Source organism: Montipora capricornis, chromosome 12, assembly GCF_036669925.1.
Source record: "Montipora capricornis isolate CH-2021 chromosome 12, ASM3666992v2, whole genome shotgun sequence".
Lineage (NCBI taxonomy): Eukaryota > Metazoa > Cnidaria > Anthozoa > Scleractinia > Acroporidae > Montipora > Montipora capricornis.
In genome coordinates this window covers 17,851,840-17,873,185 of record NC_090894.1, presented here as the reverse complement: position 1 = coordinate 17,873,185, position 21,346 = coordinate 17,851,840, and the positions used below count along the sequence as shown (strand labels likewise).

Here is a 21,346-nt window from a genome sequence, read left to right as displayed (position 1 = left end):
TCTGGCTGCTAAGAGAAAATGCCATTCCTTCGCGGGATTTTAGGCTAAATAGAGTCGAGTGCATCTTGTTGTACTTATTTGTAAAGCTTCGCGCGTGCCGCAATTGCTACGCCATCCAAGCTTTCCCTTTTATTTTAATTGGTTTTTACTTTAGCGAAAGTTCATTATTACACTTTTCCGTTTCTTGGCGAAAGGAACTTGCTTGTCTTATGAGTACATTTGTAATGTTTTTCCCGCGAAACCGGCCCGTTTTCCCAATATCAACACAGCTGACAAGAACCCTAAAACAATTTAGCTTGGCATTTATGCTTAACAGTACAGTCTGGCATAAGCTAGGAGTTAAGGGCCATATTTCATTGCATATCATAGTTTGCTGTCGTTAATTCCGAAATTTAGTCGACCAATGGCCGCTGTGACGTTGATTGTTTAGTATTTAAGTCGAGCGCAATGTTTGGACAACTTTGAAAGCTTACTGCGAGCTTAACCAGTGGGCTTACAATGGCTCAATGACTGCTCGGAGTCTGGTCAGGAGCTCTTGACGTCATAGACACAGTGTCGACCTTGAAATCTTTTAAATAAGAGCCGTTAATTCCGAAATTTAGTCGACCAATGGCCGCTGTGACGTTGATTGTTTAGTATTTAAGTCGAGCGCAATGTTTGGACAACTTTGAAAGCTTACTGCGAGCTTAACCAGTGGGCTTACAATGGCTCAATGACTGCTCGGAGTCTGGTCAGGAGCTCTTGACGTCATAGACACAGTGTCGACCTTGAAATCTTTTAAATAAGAGCCGTTAATTCCGAAATTTAGTCGACCAATGGCCGCTGTGACGTTGATTGTTTAGTATTTAAGTCGAGCGCAATGTTTGGACAACTTTGAAAGCTTACTGCGAGCTTAACCAGTGGGCTTACAATGGCTCAATGACTGCTCGGAGTCTGGTCAGGAGCTCTTGACGTCATAGACACAGTGTCGACCTTGAAATCTTTTAAATAAGAGCCGTTAATTCCGAAATTTACTCGACCAATGGCCGCTGTGACGTTGATTGTTTAGTATTTAAGTCGAGCGCAATGTTTGGACAACTTTGAAAGCTTACTGCGAGCTTAACCAGTGGGCTTACAATGGCTCAATGACTGCTCGGAGTCTGGTCAGGAGCTCTTGACGTCATAGACACAGTGTCGACCTTGAAATCTTTTAAATAAGAGCCGTTAATTCCGAAATTTACTCGACCAATGGCCGCTGTGACGTTGAATGTAGTATTTAAGTCGAGCGCAATGTTTGGACAACTTTGAAAGCTTACTGCGAGCTTAACCAGTGGGCTTACAATGGCTCAATGACTGCTCGGACTCTGGTCAGGAGCTCTTGACGTCATAGACACAGTGTCGACCTTGAAATCTTTTAAATAAGAGCCGTTAATTCCGAAATTTACTCGACCAATGGCCGCTGTGACGTTGATTGTTTAGTATTTAAGTCGAGCGCAATGTTTGGACAACTTTGAAAGCTTACTGCGAGCTTAACCAGTGGGCTTACAATGGCTCAATGACTGCTCGGAGTCTGGTCAGGAGCTCTTGAAGTCATAGACACAGTGTCGACCTTGAAATCTTTTAAATAAGAGCCGTTAATTCCGAAATTTAGTCGACCAATGGCCGCTGTGACGTTGATTGTTTAGTATTTAAGTCGAGCGCAATGTTTGGACAACTTTGAAAGCTTACTGCGAGCTTAACCAGTGGGCTTACAATGGCTCAATGACTGCTCGGAGTCTGGTCAGGAGCTCTTGACGTCATAGACACAGTGTCGACCTTGAAATCTTTTAAATAAGAGCCGTTAATTCCGAAATTTACTCGACCAATGGCCGCTGTGACGTTGAATGTAGTATTTAAGTCGAGCGCAATGTTTGGACAACTTTGAAAGCTTACTGCGAGCTTAACCAGTGGGCTTACAATGGCTCAATGACTGCTCGGAGTCTGGTCAGGAGCTCTTGACGTCATAGACACAGTGTCGACCTTGAAATCTTTTAAATAAGAGCCGTTAATTCCGAAATTTACTCGACCAATGGCCACTGTGACGTTGATTGTTTAGTATTTAAGTCGAGCGCAATGTTTGGACAACTTTGAAAGCTTACTGCGAGCTTAACCAGTGGGCTTACAATGGCTCAATGACTGCTCGGAGTCTGGTCAGGAGCTCTTGACGTCATAGACACAGTGTCGACCTTGAAATCTTTTAAATAAGAGCCGTTAATTCCGAAATTTAGTCGACCAATGGCCGCTGAGACGTTGATTGTTTAGTTTAGTACAAGCGTTTAAGACTAATCTTTTGTCGTGCAGTTTTCCCTCATCCTTTTCCTGGGCTTGGGACCAGCAAGACTGGTTATTAACTAACCAGCTCGGCGGATTTAAAAACTGGTGCCAAATTATTGCCTTTTTGAATAGCTCTGAGCAAAACAGCTCTTGTTTCACCTGTGAAACCTTTTCTTGTTCTGCACACAGGAATTTTTTTTTCTGATATATTTTGAAAGATTACCTCTTTCAATACATCTGAGCAAATCAGCTCTTTTTTCACCTATCAAACTCGTTTGAGTCTCCAGATAGGAATTTTTGGTACCAGCAAATCTACTGGTACTACACCGACCAAATTTGTGGCCGGAATTTCTGATATTTGTCTATCTGTGAAGTCATTGCAAGTATCTGCAGTTTTTTCACTTTAACTATTGATGAGTTTAATGAATTCTATTCTTATTTTTGAGGCACCTCAAGACTACCAATTGAAAGCAGTCCAGATGTAAAACCTTCAAAGTACGGATTAAAACCCGTCAATGCTTAGACGGCCAGTGCAGCAATTGCATGCTCGGCATCTCTGAGTGTCGGAGGGCATGATTGAAGGGCCAGTTTCATTCGTTGCAACTGATCATCAGAGAAGATCTTGTTCCAGTAGCGAGGGTCTTCAGTGTAGCAAACCATCAATTCCTCGTTTGCCCTTATGTATCTGTTGGATTTAATCCAAACTTCCCCATTTCGTTTCGCAAACTTACAGTTCACACGATCAGCTATAATCTTGGCAAACTTAGATCTCACCAAGGCTAATGGGAACGCACCGTCATTACAAATACGACCAAGTCCTGTCTCAAATTCGTTTTCTGCGCCGTCTACGTCAACAGTGGCACCTTCTCCCTGGACAGTGATGAGATATTCACCTTGTCTGTGCGGATGGAAACGACGCACTGGCGCTGTGGGTGCGTAAGCACAGACAAACGTGTCTGGTTGAATTGGCTTTACTGTAAACAAGCCATCACCGGTTGATTGACCACCTATTCCAATGCATCTACTACGCCTTACTTGCAAATGACCTTCTGCCGTATGCACAGGAGTGTAATGGCTCCTTGTACAGTTTTTGTCAATGTCAATGAAGAATCCATACACCGGACTTCTGGCACTGCGATATTGGGCAACATGATCTCTTGCCTTCGATCTCGTGAAAGAAAATACTTTCTGCTTCATTGCTCGCTCGTGCCACGGAAGGAGACCACTGATTGTGCCATCTTGGCTCATATACAAGTCTGGGTATCCTTTATTCCGCAAACGGTCAACATTCACCGCGGCAAATGGCGACAAAATCACATCGTCAGATGTGTCAACCTCAATTCCAATCACGTGATTCCTAGTCAAACCACAGTACAAAGGACCAATCTGATTTTCTCTTGCTACGCGTTGAAGTTTAAGCATTCCTTTGTCCTGGCAAAATCGTGTGAAGACGTGGGAATTTCCACTTAAAACTAGCAAGGCATTTAAACTGAGGTAAAAGGGACTAGCTACAGTTGCCAGTCTGGGATCAAAAGGAGACATCAAGACTGCCTTTTCATGTGCATCAAGGCCATCACATTTCTGGATTATAGCATCAAGAATGCGTAACTCGTGCTGTGAAGGACTCGTCAGAAATTTAAACCAAAATTCTTTCAAGGGCCTTCCGTAGTGATCTTTTGGCTCAAGTTTCCCAATTCGGGGAAGCTCATAGTGGAAATGCGCGCTGCCCTTACGAACGAAAAGATCTAGAAAGAACTGCATACCTAGCAGAGACGAATGCCCTTTAAACTGGTGGAGAACCTGGTTCGTCGCTTCGTCTCTTACGTAATGAACAGCAAACAGTTCCGGCGCATCAATTCGGTTTAATCTGGTGTACGTTGCGTTTTCGAGGGGTCTATCAGAAGAAGGATTCACTCCCAAAATAATGCCATCACCATCATTTACCACAACAGACTCGATGTTTATGGGCGCAGACAAAAGGAGATTTCTTCCAGCTGGAACAGAGTTCTCATACGCGCTTTGATCGAGAAATGTGTTGTGTAACTTGTCACTAACATTGCATTCATGGTGAATCTTATCTGGGACATTATCTAACGCATTCCTTACATCCTTGTTGGCAAGATGACTCACAGGTTCATTCGAAAACGCCAGAATTGGAAAACGGGCGAGATTACGATGAACAAGCATAGCCTCCTGCATGGAAGTCGACGATATCCCAACATTAACTTCTTCGTCTAAAATCTCGGTTAATCTTGGCCTTTTACTTTGTGGGTTTTCGTCATCGTCATCTTCTTCTGGCAAGCTTGGGAATGTCTTCAGTGCTTCACAGAGCACTTTCCCCACTTCTGCGGTTTGTTGTAAAGACAGCTGAAATTTTTGCTGTATAGCGAACCGCAACTTTTGGATAACCTATTTCAAGATAAATAACATGTTTTTAAGGGAGATGACTGGATAGGTATTCCAGAGAGAATGTATGCTAAATTTTGAGGGATAATAACTGAACTTAGAACTGCCATCATAAATTGAATTATATTAATATTTTTAACGCGAAATAATAACCATAGCAATGCAATGACGTAAATGTATACACATTTCAAATGCTCATACCTCTGGCTCAGCTATTTCCGCATTGTCCTCTTCATCAATTTCTCGGACATATCGCGATAGCTGAGCAGCCTCGTCATCTGAAAACCTTATGACACCATCAGGACACATTCCAGCATTAAAACTGCAGCCATTGAAATATTGTAACATAAACCTGGCTTTTTCAAGATTGTTTTGGTAAGCGCGGAGATTCTGTACCAGGTATCTCAGGTGTCTATTTGGTGGGTTGTTTCCCCGAGCTTGGTCATCACGAACTTGACTTTCCTGAGAAGCAGGTAGTGGTCCGTCGTTCAAGTCATTGGCCCTTGGCCTATTCCTGCCCCTCAACTTGCTCTGAACGCGCCGGGTACGCCGTTGAACAACCCTTCTCCTGAGTTGATTCTGACCACTCGTGGATGCTTCTTGACTAATTTCTGCATCATAAGCAGGACCGTGATTAGCCTGATCTTCTCCCACACGGTCAGCCTCAGGGATTAAATGATCATCTTCATGACTCGATTGACCATGTTCATAAGCAGGACCGTGATTGGCCTGATCTTCTCCCATACGGTCAGCCTCAGGGATTAAATGATCATCTTCATGACTCGATTGACCATGTTCACTACCTACATTGACAGAGACGCATCCATTAAGACAGAAAAAAAAAAGATCAATGTACTATCAAGGTTTCTTATTCTTAGTTTATATTTAACACCTCCAAGCCTCTTCTCGGGGGCACTTAAACTAGTTAGGCCTGGCCACAAATATCACGATGTTTTTTACTTTACAAGCTCTCGAGATATTAGATAATCGCGAGATAATTTCCCCTTTCTTGTTCATCCGAGCCAGCAACCGAACTACCCAGCGCCCAAATTGACCAGCGGAATTACTTTTCAATAATGTATCCCACACTTACGATAGATGCCAGTTTCAAAATGGAGGATAGAGCGACTTTCATATGACCTTGAAAAATAACGAAAAACAGAACGTAAACAAAAATGCAAAGCATTTCATTGGCTCATCGAACAAAAACAAACGAGCGCGAATTTTCATTGGCTGAGCGAACGCGGATGCAAACAACGTCATTTCTCCATGGAACTTTCTGGAAGGTTAGGCTTTGACGTCATTCGAAATGCAGTAATGTGATTGGCCAATCGAACTGTTTACTGCCCATATTAGGAGTTTCCTTGGCGGGAATAAGGAGAAGCTTTGTTTTAATCTTGCCAAACATTGGTTCGTGAAACAAATAGCGAACACTTTGTCAAGGTCATACGACAGTCGCACTATGGATAATGAGACCCTAGAAAACCGTCAACTCAACAAGAGATATTGGGAAATATATAGGGCAGTCCGTGAGATATTACTAAGGGCATTTTACGAGATACTAAAAGCTTTTGCCCACAATTTGCGGAAACATATTTGGGCGGTTTTTTGCGAAAGTTGTGAACAGGACTAAGACCAGTTCGCCAGTGACCTTGTTCCTCGCGAAACTTAAATAACATTTTACCAAGCTCGTATTCTATTCTGTTTTGACTACTGTAGTGAATTGTGGGACAATCACAGATCTATTTTTCTCAAGCAACATATTTGTCCAAAGACCTCTAACTGAGACTGCCAAGAAAGGCAATTAGTTAGTGTGGTGAGGTACTTGTCTAAGAAGTCAGTATTTCTTTCGTTTAAATAAAGTTTGGAAAAGCCAATACAATAATGCTTTTCATACTTGCTTTGTGTGGTTACACCCTTTTATTTATAAAACCGTTGAAGCGAAACTTTAGATTGAAAGTTCACTTTTGCAGTTGCTTTGAAAGGAGGAAAAATTGGCCATTCTCTACTTTATCATTCCTCATAATACACTTAATGTTTGTTTGGCCCCCAAATTTTGCATAAAGAATTGTTTTGAAATACACGAACGAGCAATTGTTAATAAGACCAGTCAATTTGGTTTTCCACATCAGAGTTGTTCTATAAAACTGCGGTCAAATTAGTTGTAGTTACAATTCTCTTTTCAATTCTCTTTTGATGATACGTCGATGTCCAGGAAACCAACACTTTAGCATACCAACGAACGATCTTGAAAGAACAATTTAAATTCGAACGTAAACCCAAAGTCGGGGAGATTTCATTTGTGCTTCTACAGTAACATCAAGTCAATACTAAGATATGACCATACCTTGCATTACTCCAGAGGTGGCAGGCAAGCTGTTTACAGGCGAGGAAGTATTTGAACTTCTTTCCTCTTGTGGTGTAATTCCTGCACTAACAGCAATTTCCCGAATAGTCATCGTGCAGTTTTCAACAACCGTTTGAATATTCGGTGGTAAATTCGACAATGAAGATAATACGTCTTCATTGCTCATAAGTTGAAGGATTAATCGCTTTGGAATATTAACGTAATCCTCCATTGCACCGATATTTGCAAAACGTCCGTTAAATACGTCGGTTGGAAATCTCTCGGAAAAGACTGGTAATTAAATATGAATGGCGGGAAGTTGTGCGTTCGACTGGGACTTCCGGATCTAGATCTTCGGATTTCCAATCGAACGCAAAATCTGAAATCGGATTTTGTCGTAGATTTCACCATTTGGAAATTTATGTTAGGAAGGGTTTTAATGAGTGAAAACCGCCACAACTTTTGCTTTCGAATGGAAATACGAGGACCCAAATTCAGGATTTCCCAATCAAACGCACCCTTATTGGGTAACATTAACATCTAAAAAGAAAAGAAGTTATAAAGTCATGCGATAACAGCTTTGTAACGAATATCTAAGACTTTTAAAACTCTCCATTACAAGGACTTTCATGTACCATAACGTGTACACTGAACAGAAAGTGTCGTATTTGAGTATGTCTCTGAGAAATTAAAAACACCAATGCATTGAGGTAGGCGGGCTTGGTACCTTTGAAAAACAGTAATCGCTGCGTTTCTTCTTTTCCCGCCAAACAGGGCGGTTATATGAAAGTATGAAGTTATGCAATAATGAATAAATAAAGTGTGACACAGTGTCGGTGTGTGTGATCTCGCAGCTCGCAAAGCATTTTTCTCGCACCAGTAAATCATTTCTTCCATATCATCATTGAGGACGCCAACAGATCACTCGCTTGGGTATTTTTTTTGTTGAAATCACCTTTTCCGCAATGGAACACCAAATGCCTTGCTCCTCCAGTGCTGCAGATAACTCGTCAGTTCATCTAATCGAAATCGTGGACGATTTCCCGGTATTACCCGTCCCGCCCGAACAAGAAAACTTGGAAGAACCACTCGTTGACTGCTATACTTCGAAGGAACAAGAAGCGACCAACGTGAGCCTAACCCGATCCGAAGATGAACACGACGTCAGTGAGGGTGAAATTCACGCGGAATCTACCCCGAATTCAGCACCAGGAGGGAACAAGCGCAAAACCCCTTATTCCGTCAAATTCGATGAGCTACCCGAGACAGTCCGAAAATTCTTGGCTTCCGTAAAGAAATTCTTTACCCAGACAGTTAACTTTGAAAGAGAGAAAGCACCGGTGGCCCTTTCCACTTACGACAAGGCTCAAGAGAGAATGCTTTGTAAGTATCTTTGGTTTTTTTTGGCTTTAATTTCCACGTTTACATTAAGTGATGACCGATATTTGGGTGACGCTACAAGTCTAGTTAACAACCACTCTTTTTTTATTCTTTGCAGGCTTTCTGGGTTACGTTAAAAATACGTTAGGACGTGATGCAGAAATTTTACCAGAGTGCTTTTTGAGAACTCCCTTGATCGAAGGTTACGTTGAATTTCTAAAGGTGAGAGAGATTCTTTACATGCTTTCGTAAATTAAGTTTTGACACCTTTGTGGAAACGCCTAAGTGAACCACCCAACACTCACGGCCGGGGACTGAAAACCACATCAATGGCCACCATTTTGTTTAATTAGAGCGTTGTAGAAAAAGGCTCCAAATTAACGAAAACATCCAATTGCAATTTTTATCAATTAAGATCACAAAATTTACTCCCACTTTAACTGAAATCGCAAAAATCGTCGCGCCTGCATTGTGTTGCCAGCGGTTTAGTAAAAAATGCGAGCCCGTAATACTTGTGTGTAAAGAAACTGCTGAAAATGGCGAACATTGGAGGGACTGAGGAGTTACTCGCTACACAAGTAACCATCACAGATAAATTGCGCTACAATTGTGACCCATAACTTTTGCATCGGAGGTATTGTTTTAAAGTAATTTCTCGCCATAAATCAATGGACTTTTTACATCAGGTCGTGTGTCAACTTGTTTTGATTACACAGGGGCTCACCCTCGGGGTAAAAACCTGTGAAACTCACAAAGGATGGAACCCTTAGGAAAACAAAAGAGCAGAAAACATCAAACAATAACCTAATCCTACCACGAGCTAACAAAACCCAAAAAAGTTTCTCAGGTTTTAACACAGAGGTAATCCCCATTGCTGACAGGTATGATTAAAATATTCTTGGCCATTCACAACCAAATCAGGTCCAAGACTTATCAAAGAAAGAATAATAGTATGGTCAACAATGTGTTATCTTTTTACCAATCTGCTGTTGAAACTTGCTTTATGCTGATAATAATCTGAAATCTCTTTTCAATGCTGCCTTTATCAAATTAAAGATAAATTATAAATAGCTAGCTGTTAAAAAGTCAACTTTGCATGGTAAGAAGTCAATAATAATATTGTTTTTGATAAAAAAAAACTTGAACGGGCGTTCTCTGGTTAAAACACATAAACAATTGCTGCAAACTTTCGACCACTAGAGCTGAGGTCTTCAACGGGCAAAATGATGAATGACATGAAAATTTGGAGAAAATATAAAAATAAAATTCATAACAATAATTGTTATCATTTTTATCTCACTATATATTCTCCCAATTTTCACTTCATTCATCATTTTGCCCGTTGAAGACCTCAGCTCTAGTGGTTGAAAGCTTGAAGTAAAAATTTGGAGAATATATAAAAATGAAAATGATAACAATGATTGTTATCATTTTTAACTCACTATATGTTCTCCCAATTTTCACTTCATTCATCATTTTGCCCGTTGAAGACCTCAGCTCTAGTGGTGGAAAGCTTGCAGCAATGTTTTTTTTTTTTTTTATCTATAGAATGCTTATTCAAGTTTTTTATAATTACTCATCTGGCTGAGTTCCTTCAATTTTTTCAGTATTGTTTTTATTATTAGTAATATGACTTCATACTTTTTCTGAAAGAAAGAAATTACCAACAAATTGGAAAATTTTTGTATCACTGATTTATTGCTTGGTTGGTGAAATTTTGACTTTCAAGCTTGATCACTTTCACCCAGAGGCTCTTGCCTTTGATGAATTTCTGCTACATGTCAGTGATAAATATTCTGATAATATAACTTTTTACCTATCTGCTGATGGTAAAAAATTGCCTTACCAACAGAGTTTAAAGGGTTCCATCCTCCGTGAGTTGAATGTATACACTAGCTGTCCCTGTGTAATCAAAACAAGTTGGCACACGACCTGATGTAAAAAAGTCCATTGATTTATGGCGAGAAATTACTTTAAAACAATTCCTCAGATGCAAAGGTTATGGGTCACAATTGTAGCGCAATTTATCTGTGATGCTTACTTGTGTAGCGAGTAACTACTCAGTCCCTCCAATATTTGCCATTTTGAGCAGTACACACAAGTATTACAGGCTCACATTTAGTTGTAGAACTAATAGACACTTGAATAAAGTTCCTTTGCTTTTCTTTCATTTACACTTCTCTATTTACTTATTGATTTTTGGCTGTTTTGAGCCTCAATTAACCTGTTCTGTTTCCTTGCAGGAAGAACGAAATTGCAGTTCAGCCACGGTGTCAAATCACCTTAGCTCGCTGCTGTACCCAATAAAATTTGTGAACAAAGAGGATGCTCCTGACTTCAAAGGGGTGCCGATTATCCGCCAACTCAGAACGCAAGCCAGAATTCTCCAAAAAGCAGGTGATTTGGAAAGGCCAACCACGATGGAAGATCTTTCTGCCCAAAATCGCTGGATCCCTTGGTTAGTCTTAGCATGAAATCTGCTTTTTGCTCACTCTGTGACGGCATAGACTAAAATTAGTATTCAGTATATTGCATAACTAGCTGTACACTACAGATTGTTAAGATTCAAACAATTGTGTTAGTTCCCAGTCACACTAATTTGAGGGAAGCTTAGAGCTTCAGGAGAAATTGGCACTTAAAGTAAATTGATTAACCATTGTTTGCAAGATACATCTCTCTTGGCTGCAGTAGTTTTGACCTGAATCATTCACTTTCCCTTTGTTCTGGACAGCCCAACCTGTGTGAACCTTATTCATTTTTTTGTTTTTTGGCTTTTGTCTTTAAAAAAAGGGAGGAAGTGGTTTCCGCCGTTAGCAAGCAAAGAGAAAAGTTTGAATTGACAGGCCCGATGAAGTTCAAAGCCAAAGAATTTTGTGACCTAATAATGCTATCCTTGTACGTGTTTATTCCCCCGGCACGGGGATTGGAAATAAGGACCCTGGAAGTCCTGTCAGGGGAACAGGCTAGTAACTTTGACCCAAAGAGCTCCACTGGGAAGAATTATTTGATTGTCAAGGATAGTGGGGACATTGTCCTCCACTTTAATAACTACAAGACAAGGAAGTTTTCTGGACGAGACGAGCTGGCTCTACAGGTTAGACAATCTTCTCTTTGGTTCCAATAAATTAAGTAAGTAAATAAAGAAATCAATCAATAATAAATAAATAACTTGATTTACCAAGGGTGACACATTATAGTTGAGAACTGGTAAACTTGTGGCCCTCCCCTAAATATATAAAACTACATGTAAGTTACAAATATTAAAAAGGGTAAAATGTAATATTCAAAGAGTGAAAATTTTATGAAATGGGAAAGCTATCAAAGCCAGCATAACCTTTCTTTATAAGATTACAATAATTCTGTTTGAAGGCAATAATACTGGTGCTAGATCTTGTATTAATAGGTAGAGAGTTCCAAAGTTTTGTGGCTGTAGCAAGAAAGGTTTTTTCCACCTTCTGTGTCACATTTACATCTAGCGCAGGGTAAAGTTGTATCATCATAGCGTGAGGTTCTGGTTGACATGTCGCTGATATGCACTAATTATTTTATTTGTCAGGTACTCTGGGCAAGATCCATTTCAGCATAATTTTGTAGAATAAGCATAATTTATTTACATCAATCTCATCACAAAAGGGTAGCCTGTTTTGGGACAATTTGCCACACTCATGGTGATCTGAGATAATTGACCTGAAATTTCTACTGATTGACATGGATGAAGCGCTCCATCCATAAACATTTGTTGAAATCCATCGATGTTGATTCTGTTCTCAAACTGGCTAGCTGGCAATTTATGCCAATCTCAAATTGTTAGAAATTTGTACAATGTGTGTTCAGCAATCAAAAGTGTTGACTTACCGTTTAGTTTGATGATTGACCAAACATTCAGGTAAATGCCACTAATCTTTTTCAGCCACAGGACGAGCTATGTCGACTGCTTCTGTCATACATAAAAGATTATCGGCCGCATATGGTGACCGATTCCAGTGGTAGATACCTCCTGCTGGTAAGGCTTTAATCTGGTGTTACTAACTTACCAAATGATACTCTCACATCTTGTGTAATTGAAATTTCAATTTCTGGACTTTTGGGGTGAGGAAAGTGCCTTAAATACCCCTACTTTGGCCCAGCCAAGGATGCACCCTAACCCTAACCCTAACCCTAACCGTAACCCTAACCCTAACCCTAACCCTAACCCTAACCCTAACCCTAACCCTAACCCTAACCCTAACCCTAACCACTAAATCCCTAACTCCCCCTAGGAAGGAGTCAGAGACTTAGCCACTAAATCCCTAACTCCCCCTAGGAAGGAGTCAGAGACTTAGCCACTAAATCCCTAACTCCCCCTAGGAAGGAGTCAGAGACTTAGCCACTAAATCCCTAACTCCCCCTAGGAAGGAGTCAGAGACTTAGCCACTAAATCCCTAACTCCCCCTAGGAAGGAGTCAGAGACTTAGCCACTAAATCCCTAACTCCCCCTAGGAAGGAGTCAGAGACTTAGCCACTAAATCCCTAACTCCCCCTAGGAAGGAGTCAGAGACTTAGCCACTAAATCCCTAACTCCCCCTAGGAAGGAGTCAGAGACTTAGCCACTAAATCCCTAACTCCCCCTAGGAAGGAGTCAGAGACTTAGCCACTAAATCCCTAACTCCCCCTAGGAAGGAGTCAGAGACTTAGCCACTAAATCCCTAACTCCCCCTAGGAAGGAGTCAGAGACTTAGCCACTAAATCCCAAACTCCCCCTAGGAAGGGGTTCAAGACTATCAGAGGTTGGGGATTAGTCACCATTTCTAATGATTAAATCTCACTTTGTTTCATGGAGGGAGTTGGAGGCTGGTGACTAACCCTCCAAACCTAACCTAACCACCAACAGAGGAGTTGGGGCCTAATGACTAACTCTTAATTGTACCATTGGGGGGGTTAGGGCTCGCTGACTAAGTCTTAGACCCACCATGGGGGGGGGGGGGTTTTGGGTTGTTGCTTGATGTTGACTTACCTTGTCTTCAGCATTATCATCCGATTTGCACAAACCATCGTCTTGCAGTATGAAGGGTATGAAATGAGAAAATAGGATTAACCTCAGGTGATGAAATGGTTCACATCATTCACCTTACATAAGTAAACATACAATTTTGCTGTCAGTACTAAATGATTTAAAATGTTTATTTTTAAGGGTGGAAATCACTGTTACATTCAGGAACCCAAGAGCAGAATGCTTTCCAAAACATCTGTGTGATGTCACAGGTAACCCAGGCTTACTGTGTGTGCCACATGTAAAAATAGAGAACATATAAGGCGACGTTAAGGTCTGATAGTTTTCTAGAAAATGGAAATAAAACGATAGAACTTATCAAGTGAGCTGTTGTTGTCTTTAATACGTACAGGAAGTTTGGGGAAAAATGGTCCCTGTTCACCTTCCTTCATAGTATAGTGACAAGGTAGGAGACGGAAGCCAGCTTGGGGACTCCGATCAACCCGAAACAAGCATGATTTTTTTCGGAAGTCGAATCCAGTCGCTAAATAAACACGCCAGGCTCGTGGAACACGAATTTCTATAAACCATGAATCCACTGAAGCATCTCCAGGTAGCAACGCGAAGCCACCAGACTCCGTAGGACTTGGTAAGTTAACCAACTAAAATGGCGGCCACAAACCGTTCTGCTCGCAAAGTGTCCCAATTCAAAATGGCACTCAACTCGGGACACCGGGTAACGAGTATAATAAGTTCTGGAGGGAGGAGAGTCCCAAATTGCTCAAAACAAAACTCACTGAGCAATCTTGGACTCCCTTCCCTCCAGGGGGACTTATTATACTCGTCACCAGGCGTCCCGAGTTGAGTGTCATTTTGGACACTTTGCGCGAGGACAACGGTTTGTGGCCGCCATTTTAGCAGGTTAGCTTACCAAGTTCTACGGAGTCTGGTGGCTTCGTATTGCTACCTGGAGATGCTTCAGTGGAATCATGGTTTAGAAAAATTCATGTTCCACGAGCCTGTCGTGTTTATTTAGCGACTGGATTCGATTTTCGCGAAAAAAAACGTGGTTGTTTTGAGTCGATTGGAGTCCCGACGCTGGCTTCCGTCTCCTACCTTGTCACTATACTATGTAGGAAGGTGAACGGGGACCATTTTCCCCGAAACTTCGTGTACGTATTAAAGACAACAGCTCACCACATGGTAAGTTTTATCGATTTTTATTTCCATTTTCTTGAAAAATTTCAGACCTAAACTTCGCCTCATATGTTCTCTATATTTACCTATGTGGCACACACAGTGAGCCTGGGTTACCTGTGGTGACATCAGTGTTACAAGGTAAATGTTTAAGGAACTCCATTTGCTTTTTGCAAAAGGTGCACATGGGAGGCTCGATCATTTGATTGAAAAATCTTCTGCCTCGTAAATATTAGATTATTTAAAATAGTAAACTGAAATTATCTAATTTTAATTTCAATCTTAACTGAAAAAGGTAGAGAAAAGATTTCATCCAGTCCCCTGAAAAGGTGAGAAAATTTTCTCTTTACTTCTTTTGGGCAGTTAGGGGAACTTAATTTTATTTCTGAAAGCTTCATAGAGGTTTGTGGAGTAAACATGTCAGAGCTACCACAAAATTAGCTATCAATAAATGTATAATGTATATGTGTGTCATACACTTTGTTCAATAATCGATTTCCATTGTGAAGGTAATGCATCAACGATTCTCATTAATAGCCCTTATTCACGATAGCCACCATGTTGGTTTTTAAATTGTCATACAAATTAACCATGTGTTATGCTGGGGGCAAATTGCGAAAATCGGCTCGTCGAAATATTTAACATTGCTAAAAGTACATTTTGGAATTTAGAATAACCTTTTTAATAATTTTCTGTCTTTTGATTGCCTCCAACATTTGACTGTCTCCTTCGTTATCTGCTCATTTTTCAGTATACAAACATCGAAGTAACTTGTGTATCATTCTATTTTACTACTTAGGTGATAAACATTTAATGAACGTGAAAAAAATCATACGTGTGGCTAAGATGTTCGTTATAACCTCTCGAACTTGTCTTGTTTGCCCCCTCAGAAATGTGTGGCTAATTTGCATGATAAAGGCAAATCCAACATGGCGGCTATCGTGAATAAGGTCTATTTGACGCGATCTAAAAATTGAGACAGGCTTTTATTTAACATCTTAGGACATTTTATGAAAGTTCCAGTATTAAGATTGCGAACTGTAACAATTCCCTTGTCATACTTGCTCATCATCAAGCGAGACTTTCTGGAAATGATATAATTATTCGAAATGACATGAACAATCTCCTTTAGAAGAAACTGAGAATTCAGGGTTAGGGTTAACATTTAACATGGAGTAGGCATCCAAAGTAGTACTTTAGAATAAGTACTCTGCCAATTTAAAGGAACAAGATTTCAGCCAATCGCCAAAATTGATAGAAATTTATTTGCATATTTCTTTAATATGAGAGAGAATACCTGAGAGGTTGAATATCCAACATTTGTTCGCTGTTCTTGACATCTTTAATGAGAGCAGCACGCTTATCCTATCGTACCCTTTCCAAATTTAAATTTTTTTTCTTTGATGAGATCATCTGACTAATAATCTACGCTTTGCACAAGACTTTCGGTATTGTGAAGGATTTACTTTTTTTTTTTCTTCCTCACACAGCAAGTCCTCTCCATTTCCATATATTTTATGTACAGTTTAAGATGGAATTAGTTTGCTTTCATCCTTCATGAGTATTATAGTATAAACAAAACGAAGTTAGTCTTGTTTAAAGTGGTACTACGACTAAAAAAACAGTTCTTTTTTTAAAAGTTAAAAAGTTTTACAAACTCGGAGCTTAAAGTTAAAACTTATGAAATATTTCGTCCGTTTTTCAACCGGACTTCAGTCAATTATGTGAATGTTAAAAAGATGAATTTTAAAAAGGTTTTTAACGCCTCTTGGGAGTTAGAATTGTGTCATAGATGGCTGCTAATTCGTAACCATTGTCTCTGTTTAACGCCGGTTCAGTAACCTCAAAACGAGAAGAAAATCTATGCATCAACGCCATACATCAAAGGAATCTCGGAACGCCTGCAAAGAGCTTTCAAGTCACACGAGGTTACACTTATTCATAAACCCGTCAATTCTCTAAGATCACAATTGGTACGTGTCAAGGACACAACTGTCAATCTCAAGAAATGCGGTACTGTGTACCAGATCCATTGTGAGAAGTGTAACAAAGAGTACGTTGGCGAAACGGCCCGCTCTCTGGAAATCAGAGTAAAAGAACACCAATCAAGAAGTTCATCAGCTATTCACGAGCATTGTCGCCTGGAGGGCCACTCGGTGGACCCAAATAAGACAAAAGTACTATCAACCGAAGTTAACACCTTCAAACGCAGGATAAAAGAAGCTATTCAAATTAAACTTACGAAACCGGCGTTAAACAGAGACAATGGTTACGAATTAGCAGCCATCTATGACACAATTCTAACCCCCAAGAGGCGTTAAAAACCTTTTTAAAATTCATCTTTTTAACATTCACATCATTGACTGATGAAGTCCGGTTGAAAAACGGACGAAATATTTCATAAGTTTCAACTTTTAGCTCCGAGTTTGTAAAACGTTTTAACTTTTATTATGTTTCCGGAGCAGGAAACAAATGTTTTTGATTGTAGTTCTTTATTTGTTTGGATTTCACAACTATGTTAACTAAACACTAACTTACCCAAGTTTTAAGTTCTGATTTTCAAGACACCTGTTTATTTTAACTGGAATTTTCTTATTTATTGGTCCACAATTACTACTTTTAAAATATTGAGAGAGCTGGGTCGAGGAAAAATGACGTCAAAGACTCGCTAGATTAAGAATGCAATGCGTGTGTACGCGGCTAAATTAATGTGCAGCACAGGAGTTCCGGGCTTTTAGACTTTTAAACCTGTGTTTTGCATATATAATAAATTTTAAGCTAATGAGTAAATGACGGCATTTTCTCTAGATCCAACCCTCTGAGGTCCAATCGATCAGTTTTGAACGTGAGTAATGACGGACCGTCAAATCCAAAACTTGCACTCAAAATAAACAGCTTTTTGATAAAACTCAAAGCTCAAAAATTTTCCAGTAAGGTGTTAAGCGAAGACGCTTTCAAAATTTGAAGAAAAAAGGAAATGATTTTGATTATAGTACCACTTTAAAGCAAATAAAACGTAGAAGTTATAATTTTCAAATTCGTATCAATGAACAACGAATTGAACAAATCAACGGAACAGTTTTCTTGGGTGTAATATTTAATGAAAACCTTAATTAGAAGACTAATGTTGCATGTGGCCAATACCATTACCTCTCGAAATCAATTGGAATTATTTAAAATTGAGTTACCATTTATCGTCAAAATCCTTACGTTTATTGTACAATTCACTTGTTTATCCCTACCTCTTACTTTAACTGTTTGGTCCTCCACCTTACACTAGGTAGCCTTACATTACACTTTTCACAGCACAATCGAGAATTTTTCTGCCTGCTGCACTACTTTGCGCGGCATTAAGCTGGCCGCCTCGCAAGCCTCGCGTCTTTGCTCGGCTTTCTCGTTTGCAATAAACTCTTCCTCTCAAGTTTGCCAGCATATTCTATAAACAGAAATTCACACTTATCCCACGAGAAACTCTGGTGCATTTCGTTTTCTCTATTGTTGGAGTTAGAAGCAATTTTCCGTTACAATTATCTTAAAAATTAAATTCTACCTCAGCAACTTAATACAAAAAAGCACTTAACGCATTCGTTTCCGACAATAATTGAGAATTTGACGTTTTTTTCTTTCGGCATAAAATTCTTATTAATTATTTATACTTCTTTGTATTTCAATTCTTTAAATAAGTGTTTGTATTTTTTATGTAAAAGCTATGATTGTAATCTCCGTCCCCAAATTTTTGGTTCAACGAGCGCTAGATATTATATTTGGGGAGGCCTAATTTATATAAGCTTGGTAGTATCTTTTAGGCCTTGTCGCCACCAATGCAATTCTTATAATTGTCTTTCTTTTCCTCTCTTCTTTGTTTGTAACTATTTGTAAGTTTATTTTTTCTAAGTGGAAAATAATTAGATTCTAGACTGGGCGCTTCATCACACTTTGTTGCACATTCTTTGAGTTTTTCTCTTCAATACTGTTATGCCTGTATCCTATTCCTAGCCTTCTGTTTACCGTGAAGAATGGTTCCATATAGGGTTTTGTACTTAAAGTCCCAGGACACTAGGAACTTGCAAATCTTTTCCGTCTTCCATCCAGTGACTATACATGTCCGTTATCAATTTTATGTATTTCTCATCCTCCAAAAGACTGGAGTTAGATTTCCAAAAGGAGGGACTCAGTCCTGTTTCTTTGATTCCACTTACATGGAATGTAGTAGCAGAGTGATCAGTTCTTATTGAGTGAATAAGTAGTACACATACTACAGTAAGCACCCACATAAGAACCAAAATTTTTCCACGTGAGGCTAAACAGGTTCTTATAAGAATGGTATTTGCAGTAGTCTTGGGCTGTCTGGGTTCGTAATCTGGTTCTTATTTCCACAAAATATCTCTACCCTATGATACATATAGACTGACTGGCTTCCTTTGATGAAGTTACTGATACCCTTATATTTCAATCAACTATGAGAAAAAGTTTTAAACAAGATCTGTGCAGTTTAAAATTTGTTTCAGACGATTGTAATGTCAAGGTAATTTTCCAAAATAACAACCTATTTCAATTTTTTTTTCTAAACTGTTTCTTATGTAAGGAGGGTCTAGAATGAAATTTTTAGCACTCCAGGTTCTCAAATTCTAGGTTCTTATATGTGGGTGTTTACTATTTCTCATCCTGAATATCACTTGTTATTAACTAAAAATCCAAGCAATCCACTATTACCGGGGTTTTTTTTTACTCCTTGTGAAATCCTTAAACTTTCCTTTCCACTCGATACACCTTACCCTCTGTCGAAATTTTTTTTAAAAGAATCATTACCATCCTGCTGTGCTCTGCTCCATAACTGAAGAGAACACTGCCGTGTCACTGCGATTTTCACCTGTTTTCGACTTCTGGGGTTCTATTACCAGTTTTCATTGTCACACCATCATCAAAACCATTCAGCAAATAAAGTTTAGAGTCAGATTAAACAAGATGAATATTCAAACAGTCTCGCAAAGGTTCAGGTCTGTGCGATGTTTCGTGCGGGATATATTCGAAGCAATATTTTTCTCAAATTTATAAAGGCTTTGTATGGAGACGCCATGCTTCTGTCTCTCCGAGAGGAACAAATGTAGCGGCCGGAAGCTAACACATATGTCATCGAGTTGTACTATAATAAGCCTGTAGTCGTCTTCTGAGGACTTATAAACATCTTTACGAGTACTTATTCTCGTACAAGGACTGTTGAGATTGCAAAATATCAGCGGATAAGTCACTTTTTAACCTACGTGACATCCTTCTTGGCCTCCGTTTTAATATTGTGTCACGCAAAAGCATAGAAATTAAACTTTGCTTTGTCACAAGACAAAAAACCCTATCAAGCTGAAATTTTGTGAAAAGATAGTTATTAGAACAGCTGAAGACTAAACTAAAATCTCAAAAGGATTTATAATTCCTTATGTTTATTTTGATGACGTCACTTCAAAACCACGAATATGTTTCATGCAGAAAAGTATTATCACATTTCTCTTTTGATAACTGATTAATAAGCCTTTCTTTTTCTAAAGAACAAATAGCCCGAATATTTAAAGATAGCACTTTAAAGTTTAAATTTCGCGTCATGTAGGTTAAGTGAAATTAGCCTGATTATTTTTGTAGGCGGGACAAGGTGTTTATGAAAAAAACTCCATGTATATGAAACCCACGGCACAGAGGTCCCGTATGTCCCCTACTGAGATACAATTGGTAATTAACTAATCACGTGATTAAGAAAGTTGCCAGCTATTGCTGTTAGATGTAAAAATACAAGTGACTCAGGGTGTTGCATTCATCATACTACACTTACAATTATCGAATTAACTAAAAACAGTCAGCAGATTACCCACACTGGTGGATAACCTGCAACTTCAAAACGAAATAAACACATGCAAAAAGCTCTTGAAATCATTAATTTGGGGACAAATTTAGAGTTGTAACTGTTGTTGTGTGAGGTCATAACTGTATACCGGTAATGTTCATGTTAATTTTCAAGTTCAGTGTGTTGTTGTTTGTTTCAAAAATTGCATATCCCTTTTATGAACGTTTCATACTCGACAGGAAGAAAATTCGCGGGCCACAATTGGTGGTTTCGATCGATCGTTTAGGGCCACTTATTTGTTGAAAGAAAGCTGGGGTGAGTCTGAAAAATCTGGATTGCTGGGTGGAATTGAGCAGTTAATTACCGTTTTATGGCATGTTTAAGCAATAGGACGTTTTCCGTGTTTCCATAACTTCATCTAAACACTAGGGGGAGTTGGGAGGATTCGAGACAGTTATGCACGCCCGAGACGCAAACAAGTGAAGGAAAAATGCTGGTTTTTTACTTCCAGATTGGAACAGATTTTCTTTATACACGCTCATATTTCCTACCAGCCAATCAAAACGCGCGTCTGACAACACATAACCAATCAATTCGTGTGATGTCACTGCCATGTTTCCACAATCTCATTTAAACACAGCTATTGACCAATGAGAGTGCGCGTACTATCCTAATTATTTTATAAAGGAGCTTGGTGAACTATCCATTGTTTCCATGTTAATGGAACACTTTTTATTCAGCAATTCTCACACCTATTTTCAATTCTATTGATGCTGGATACGTGCTTGAAAAATACCATTGGCTATTTCTCAACAAAATCGATCTTTCAGGTTGTACTGAGCCAAACGAGTCGCTTAAAACGGGAAGACTGGTGTTAACTGAACATTTGTCCCTGGTGCACTGGATATCTTTCATTATTTTGTCA

The 21,346-nt window shown here is 39.4% G+C and overlaps 2 protein-coding genes and 2 long non-coding RNA genes across 5 annotated transcripts in view; 2 read left to right on the top strand and 2 right to left on the bottom strand.

Annotated features, from left to right (window-relative positions):
• Window positions 1-6,806: 6,806 nt before the first annotated feature.
• On the top strand, window positions 6,807-10,000 carry LOC138026029 (uncharacterized). The gene is made up of 2 exons (XM_068873206.1): window positions 6,807-8,428; window positions 8,544-10,000. Exons 1-2 carry the CDS (start codon window positions 8,011-8,013, stop codon window positions 8,675-8,677), a joined length of 552 nt encoding a protein of 183 aa, XP_068729307.1. The 5' UTR covers window positions 6,807-8,010; the 3' UTR covers window positions 8,678-10,000.
• Window positions 10,001-10,413: 413 nt separating this feature from the next.
• On the top strand, window positions 10,414-14,920 carry LOC138026028 (uncharacterized). Of its 2 annotated transcripts, none has more exons than XM_068873204.1 (4): window positions 10,414-10,883; window positions 11,216-11,519; window positions 12,336-12,428; window positions 13,596-13,673. In XM_068873204.1, exons 1-4 carry the CDS (start codon window positions 10,459-10,461, stop codon window positions 13,656-13,658), a joined length of 885 nt encoding a protein of 294 aa, XP_068729305.1. In that variant the 5' UTR covers window positions 10,414-10,458; the 3' UTR covers window positions 13,659-13,673. The 2 variants fall into 2 exon arrangements, with proteins under 2 accessions (XP_068729305.1, XP_068729306.1); XM_068873205.1 differs by lacking the exon at window positions 13,596-13,673 and adding an exon at window positions 14,887-14,920 and having other exon boundaries at window positions 10,415-10,883.
• On the bottom strand, window positions 10,785-12,411 carry LOC138026030 (uncharacterized). The gene is made up of 3 exons (XR_011127218.1): window positions 12,281-12,411; window positions 11,604-11,651; window positions 10,785-10,918 (listed from the first exon to the last, which is right to left on the bottom strand). It is a non-coding gene; the product is annotated as an uncharacterized lncRNA (long non-coding RNA).
• A 2,222-nt stretch (window positions 14,921-17,142) lies between the features above and the next one.
• LOC138026031 (uncharacterized) overlaps window positions 17,143-21,346 on the bottom strand; it is a 19,399-nt gene continuing 15,195 nt past the window's right edge. The window contains exon 3 of the long non-coding RNA XR_011127219.1: window positions 17,143-21,346. This exon is cut by the window's right edge and continues 811 nt beyond it. This is a non-coding gene — a long non-coding RNA (uncharacterized lncRNA).